At 33.9% G+C, this 8,132-nt stretch overlaps 1 protein-coding gene across 1 annotated transcript; it reads right to left on the reverse strand.

Moving 5' to 3' along the window:
- Positions 1–6,708: 6,708 nt before the first annotated feature.
- On the reverse strand, positions 6,709–6,903 carry K444DRAFT_542245 (uncharacterized protein; the record flags this gene model as incomplete). Its single annotated transcript, XM_024875865.1, has 1 exon — positions 6,709–6,903. A coding segment is annotated over one exon (195 nt), but the record flags the coding sequence as incomplete, so codon positions are not given.
- Between the last annotated feature and the right edge of the window lie 1,229 nt (positions 6,904–8,132).

Genomic DNA, 8,132 nt, shown 5'->3' on the forward strand with positions numbered 1-8,132 from the left:
GGCTAAATGGCCCCCCCTAACCCCCCGGGCTCTAGCCCCCCTCCTATTAACTTTCAAGAGCTCGGAGAGCTTCTAGAGGGCCCTAGCAAATAGCTAGACCTACCTACTAGCTCCCTACTAGCTCGGTTCAGCCAGGGAGCTCAATTCGTATTTGATTTAGCTACAAATCCCATCTCTTTAGACAAACTTGCAGCCCCTTTTCCTTAGCCTAATTCAGCTAGTATAGCTCGACTAAGCCGCCTCCAGAACGGGCTAAAGCATGGCCCTAGCTTGAGTAATATTAATAGTAATATTAATAAGAAATACCAAAACCACGGAAACTATTACTAATATTAGAATTAAGCTTCGAATAAAGCTAAATTACTAATTTATTAAGCCCGGGACTTAATAGTTAAAGCTATTACTATTACTTCGTTATATAACTAGTAATCTCGACTACTAGATTTAGTAGAAATCTTTAGAGAATATACTAAATTCGGCCATATCCGCTATACTAGTACTTTACTAGCTTCCCAGGTAACGAATCTCGAAAATGCCACTAAACGGATCGAAATTTAGTTAAGAACTCAAGCTAAACTAGCTACTCAAGCTAAAACTACCCCCGAAAAGCCTACTTGGGCTAAAATTACTACTCAAGAACCATAATCTCACTCGGAAAAGAACTAGACTATAGTATTATATACTAAGTCCAAAAATCAGGGAGGAAAAGGCCCTAGTATACTTACTAGTAGTAGTAGTACTCGTAATACTAATAAATTACTTAGTACCCGTAATACTAGTAGTTCTAGTACTTATAATACTAGCTCGAAATCTATGGCTCTCTCTAGGAAAAGTATCTTCCTACTAGCTTATATAAAGCAGACTAGCTCGTTTTCTGCTATTTCTACTTGTAATTCGCTTAATACTACTTTCTGCTCTAAGGAAATTAAGGAACTAGTAATCTCTATAGTCTCTCTTTCTTAAAGAATAATATTATAGTTAATATTACTCCCGAATTTAATTCTGACTTTCTGGTTCAAAATCAAGCTATTATAAAGGGAGTGCTTCCCTTAGTTATAAGTATATAAAAAGGAGAACCTTAGTATAAAGTTATTATCTATAGTTTACTTATTTATAAGTTTAATATACCCGAAGGAATAGACTTAGTTCTAGAAGAAATCAAGACCTTTAATAAGAGACTAGAGCCTATTAGCTAGCCCTATTGGGCTACTTCTAAGGAGAAAAGAGACTTAGGCCTCTAGTAAACCGGTTTAGTAATAGTAGTATTTCCTATCAAGATTCAAGCTAATAGAGCTATTAAAAATAGATTCCTTATAGCCGGGATCTCTACTAAAGTAGTAAAATACTATACTATTTCTAGTACTATATAGTATACTAGGTATATAGGATACGGGTACTTAGATTCTATTTGCAAAAAGGAACCTAAGTACTTACTATATAGTAAGGGTCACGTGACTAAGAACCATTTTTGCTCTATTTATAAAAAGAAGGGCAAAAAATGCCCCTATATAACTACTAAATACTCTAATTACTTAAGTATTACTTACTTAGCTAGTTCTAAGCTATATAAGGTTTACTTAGTAATTAAAAAAGCTACTATTACTATAATTCTTACTATTACTATTAATGAGTAGCTATATTAAAATACTATAAGTTAATATGAATTATAATAGCTCTACTACTAAAAACGTCTTGTAAATAGCTATAGAACTAGATATTAAAGTCCTAGTAATTCAGGAACTATAAGTAATAATAAGAAATAGTAATAATCGGAAATATTATTCTATTATATACTCTAGCTATTTCTAAATACTCCCGAATTATAGTACCCTGAGGCCTAGAACCCTATTTTATATAGCTCGCGAACTATAAGCTAGTCTAGCCTCAAACTTACTAAGTAATCCTAATTACTTAATTATAGATTTAAGTCTAAGTATACTAAAAATATAGCTAATTAATTTCTATAATATAATTTACCTAGAAGACCCTAATAGTATATTAACTATATTAAAAGAGAGTATTTTACTTACTATTCTCTATAATAGCTCTCTATTACTAGGTGATTTTAATATATATTATTCTTAGTAAAATTCCCTTAAACCTCAAAGTAGTTATATAGTTTATTTAATTAGCTATATAGAGAACTATTCTCTAAGGCTATTAAATAAACCAGGGGAAGGTACCTTCTATAGACCTAATATGTCTATTTCTTCCGTATTAGACTTAAGTTTTGCTACTAGTAAAATAGTAACTAAGATTAAAGACTAGTAAGTATTACTAGACTTAGGTTCTAATTACTTCGGGATTCTATTTACTATTAGTAAGTCAACTTATAGCTCTAGTTCTAATCCAGTTAGATTTAATACTAAGAAAGTAGACTGGGCTAAATTTATAAGCTACCTTATTAATAGCCTTGAGAATATATCCTTTCTATTTACTAATATACCTGGAAACCATGAATTAGACCTATTAGTAGAAGACTTTACTAATAGAATAGTAAAAGCAGCTAGTAATAGTATTCCAAAATCTACTACTAGTCCGTATTCTAAACCCTAGTAGAATAAGGACTTAAAGACCTTATATAAATTAATACTATACTATAGCTATAAGTCTAAAGCTTTAGGATATACTTTCTATAAATAAGAACTCCAAAATACAAAAAACACCTATTTTAATACTATTAAGAGTACTAAGCTAGTATACTAGAATAAGTTCTTAGAAAATAAAAACCTCTAGTCGATTTTTAAAGCTATAAAATATACTAAAGATATTATATATTAATCTATTCCTAGTATCTTAGATAATAGTTTAAATAAGCTAAAATTAACTTTCTAAGAAAAGTATAATATCTTTAGAACTATACTTTTCCTACTTTCTCCTATTATAGTACCTATTAGTCTAATAGACTATAGGCCTATTAAGAGGATAAAAGCATGTATTGAGTATATTATATAAATAAGAGAGCAAAGCTCCCTTATATATATTACGTATATAAATCAGGTGGCTAGTATATATATATAAGTATATATACCGGGCTTACAGATTACCCTTTTAATATTCCTATATAATTAAGAGCTCCTATAGGATCTATATATAAGAAGAGAGCAGAGGCTAGCTCCTATATATAAATAGAACGGGCTACCTTTAGTAAACTATAGCCAAAACCCTTTATAGGGGAAAAGACAGTCTGTAGAAGAATGGTAAGCCGTAATAAAAGAGAAGACAGAAAGTAATCGGATAAACTAAGCTAAGTAGATAGCTACGGATTAAATCATCCGAGCGAAATTCGAATTATACGGATATTATATAGTAAAAACTACTATATCTCCCCTCCGGATATCGAGAATTCCAGCTCCTATAGCCCTATTTAATCCCTATAGCCTTCCTAAATACTATGAATTTATCCCGATATAGTACCTTTATAAGTCTATCCGCTACTTGCTCTAAGGTAGGGATATATCGGAGGTTAATTCGTCCTTCTATAAGCTTTTTATAGACGAAATAGTACTAGATATTAATATACTTGACTCGTCTATAGAACTAATTATTCTTTGCAAATATAATAGCCCCTTAATTATTCCTATAGATAATTATAGCTCCCAGACCGGGATCTCCCGGATTAATTTACTTAAGGAACCCTTGAAACCAGATAGCTTCCTTAATAATATTCGTTTAACTAATATATTCCGCTTTATATATAGACAGGAATACTATAGGCTAATATTTGGAAAACCAGGAAATTATAGTACTCCCGAGACTAAAAACGTATCCGGATATTAATTAACGGGTATCTGGATCCCCGGCCTAATCCGAGTCCATATAGCCAGAGAGTAGCTATAAAGTACTACAAAAAACAAGCCCTAGATCTGCTATATTATAGAAGTACTAGAGGATCCGTTTTATGGCTTTTATATAAGTCTTATTAGGATTTAAAAAGAACCATAAAACTACTAAGACCGCAAAAGCGAGGTCTGGTCAGGTCCCGAGTATAGTATATATTAGGGAGCCTATAATAGACTAATACTTATAATAGAGTATTTAATCCGCTTAATTATCTATAGATACGAACCGGAAGGAGGTTTCTATAGGGGTAAAGACAGGCTTATAGGAACTAAACCCGTAATCTTGGAATACCTTTTTTATATAGGCCTTCTAGAAGAGCCGGAGAATCCGTTATAGACGGTTACGGATAACCTTTATTCTAAGGTAAAAGTGATATATTTCAAGGTCTAATATCTTGAACCGCTTACTTAGAGCGGCCTTAATCCTATTAATATCTGGCTTAGAGGCTCCGGTAATTAGGAGATCGTCTATATAGATTATAATAATCGTACTATTCCGGCAGAATACGGAAGAATTAGTATTAAGGGGCTTAAAGTCAAGTAAAGCCAGAAAAATAGCAAGTATATTATACTAGACCTATAGAGATTACTTTAAACTATAAAAGGCTTTCCTTAGTTTTGCTATCCCAGAGACCCTATAGCTTATAGGGAGCTCAATCCAGATATCCTTATTTATATCTCTATATAAGAATATAGTCTTAATATTTATTTATTCGATTTTCTAGTTATATATGGCCATAAGAGCGAAAATAGCCTTATAGGATATAGGCTTAACTATAAAAGCAAATATCTCATAGAAATCCAGGCCCTTCTTCTACTCAAACCTATAGATAACCTAGCGGGCCTTATACCGGAGGATCTCTCTATATATCCCTTACTTAATTTTAAAGACCTATTTACCTATAAATACTTGGCGATTTAATAGGCAATCTTATTTAGTCTATATCCTATTTTCTACTAAAGACTAGTATTTCTTCTAAATTACCTGTTCCTACTATTCCTACTATCTACTATCCTTAGCTTCTTGTAATATTCGTGGTTCGAAAGGCTTGCAAGAATTAGTATAGCCGAGAAAGAAAAAAAGAGAGAGCTCGTCAAATATAGAGAGATAGATTAGGAAGAGACAGAGTATAAGAGGGTCAGAAGAATCGAATACTCGATAGAGAAACTTATAAGAGGAAGAGAGAAAGAAGTACTCGAAAGGTTCTAGTTTATCCGTATCCGTATCCGTAATTAAAGAGAGGAAAGTTTATAGACAGAGTTCTGGATAATGGATATATTTAAAAGAGTTAGTATCTTTATCCTTTAAGGGCAGGTAGAAATCAGGATCTGGATCTATAAATAGTTCCGGAAAGAAAAGGTTCTCGAAATTATAAATAAGCTTATCTTCTACTATAGCTTGCGAATATAGATATAAAGAAGCTTAGTATAAGTCCTCCGGATCCTCTGGTTCCTTAAAGTCAGAATCGAGCTCCGGATACCAGAAGTACTCTTATTTAATAGCCCATAAAGGGAGAGGCTCTTATTCTGGCAGGGTATTTTCCCAGAAGGCCCATAGACTTAGCTCGATAGATAAGCCTTACTAGGCGGAGCTATAGACGGTCTATAAATGAGAGGGGATAGAATTAATTACTAGAGAGGCTTCTGGGAAGTATTTAACGGATACAGACTATAAGGATTATAGCTGAGGTATTCCTGGAGCTAGTAGCTAAGCTAGTAGTAGGTTCTAAACGGGTAAAGTATAGCTTAGAGCTATTAGAATAGGAGGAGGCTCAGGAGAAGGGGGTACCGTTCTCTCGGAAGGAGAACCGCCGAACTTATACCAGAAATTATTATAAGAGATAGGCGGAGCTTACTAGAGGTTCCGGTAGATTAACTAGTATAGGCCTGGCGGTCGAGAGGAGCTCAGGGGAAAGTTTGAGCTAATTAGGACCGGTAAATACGGAATAGGAGAAATACTAAGGCCTAACCGCCGGATAGAATTCGGGAGAGAAGGGCTAGTACTAGTTTGGACCGGTAGATACGGAATAAGGGGCTATAAATATGGCTAAGACCCGTAAGATAGTAGTCTAAGGAAGCTCAGGAGAGGCCTAGAATTAATTAGAACCGGTAATTACAGGATAGGGGCCCTTAAATATGGTTAAGACCCATAGGATAGTATCCGGGTCTTAGTAACGGGCTAAACAAACCAGTCTTTATTTACCGGATATTTCTTCCCTCGAACAGGGTATAAGAGAGTAATTGAGATTAGTATAGGCTTGATATATTCAAAGATATAGTAAACTCCGGGTCTAGTAGGATCCGTAAAGTAATCTATATCCGGGTCTTCCTAGATATCTTCCGGATTAAATTACTGCCAGAATATCTATTTAATAGTTTATAGGGCTATAGCCCGGCAGATCCGTCCGTCTGGTTTAAGGATACGGTATAGGGTATTTCCCTTATATCCGATAAGGATCCCTTTATTAGCTTTATTACAAATAAGCTTCCGTAATCTTCCGGGATTACTATAGTAAATAGTAGAACTAAATATATAGATATAACTAATATATAAGTAATGGCCATATTATGCCTCGAATAAAGTCTTCTTGATCTTGGAATAGGGGCTCTATATATAAAGGTATATAGTATACTTAATAGCCTCGGGCCAGAACTTGAGATCGAGGCTAGTATACTTAAGAAGCAGAGCCGCTTTATAATAAATAGTCTATCCAAGATATTCTATAGATCCGTTTATTTGAGAAATATATGGTTTAGTTAGTTCCTACCTAATCTCTCCTTTAAAAAGCATCTTCTGGAACTTACTAGTAATATATTCCTCTCTATTATTATTATAGAGGCACTTAATAACCCAGCCCAGATCCGGCTATTTATAGTACTTCTTAAAGTAGATAAAACTGTCCGTTATATTACCCTTGGCTTTAATTAGGTAAACTGCTATAAGCTTGGAATAATTATATATAAAGGTAACCAGGTACCGGCTCCTATTATAGCCTAGTACAGGTATTAGGCCTATTATATCCGAGTAGATTAGGTCTATCTTATATTTCCCTAGCTTAATCGGGTAGTTATATAGTAATTAATAGCCCTTGGATATGAGATATACCTTATAAATATAATCTAACGAGTAATATTTTTCCGTAAGATTAATACCCTCGTATATAGATAGTAAACGGGCTATATTCTATAAATCCAGGTATCCTATATAATTATACTACTAAATAATATTAGTTCGAATTATATAGGCTTAAGCGGTAGTAGGTTTCTTAATAGGGGGCTTCTCGATAGCCGGGAAAGCCCTTAGTATAAAGGAGATCTATAGAGCTAGCGGATAATATAAGATAAAGGAGATTTCAGGTAGAGGAAATTACTGGAGACGGCTACTCGGAGAGCTTAAAAGAGATAGCTATAGGGCCAGAGAAGGAAAAGAAGAAGAGGGGGCTCCTATAGTAGAGCGGATATAAACGGGCCATTATTTAGCTTAATCTAAGAGCCAGAGCCCGTATTTTACAGATATATTAATCTTAATCTTACCTATAGTCTAATAGATAGCCTCTTCTATAAGAACGGGCTATACCTTCTTTCTTTTAAAGATCTGAGATATAAAAATAAGGTTAAATAGCCCTATAAACAGGTAGTACTTGATCTCGGTTAAGCGGAGAAGTATTAGATAGCTACTAGGACCAGAAATTAGGATCTCGACCGTCCTAATTCTCTCGAAACGTATACTATCTCTAATATTACCATAAGTACCGTACTAGCCCTTCCGGAGCTCGGAGAAGTTAGCCAGAATACCCGTAATATGATTTATATAGTCCATATTAACGATCTACTTATTTTAGAGCGGGTAAGGCGGGGCTAAGAAGGCTTAATTATTTATTAGGGCAGGAGTAATATTTCCGGATACAAAATTATTAATAGCTATATAATTAACTATTAGGACACCTATATCCGTAATATCTACGGTTTGCTCGGATAGAGAAAAGGCCTTTAGCTTTTTAAAATCCCTCCTGCCTCCGCTTATCTGCTTTTATTTCTTGTTCCGGGCCTTTTATTTATTATTAAACTTCTTTTTAAGATACAGGTATTTTAGAAAGCATTTGGCCTCTATATAATAGTTCTTATTATAGTAAGTATAATAGTCGACCGTATTAGACGGACGGGAGAAGCTATAGACTATAAGGGCTATCCTAGTACCGGTAATTAATAAGGATTACTACTTCTTTTTATTATAAGCCTTCTAAACTATAGTATTAAATATAATTATAGGAGTATTAGTAGAGGTAATTA

This window comes from Hyaloscypha bicolor (genome assembly GCF_002865645.1).
Source record: "Hyaloscypha bicolor E unplaced genomic scaffold K444scaffold_165, whole genome shotgun sequence".
NCBI lineage: Eukaryota > Fungi > Ascomycota > Leotiomycetes > Helotiales > Hyaloscyphaceae > Hyaloscypha > Hyaloscypha bicolor.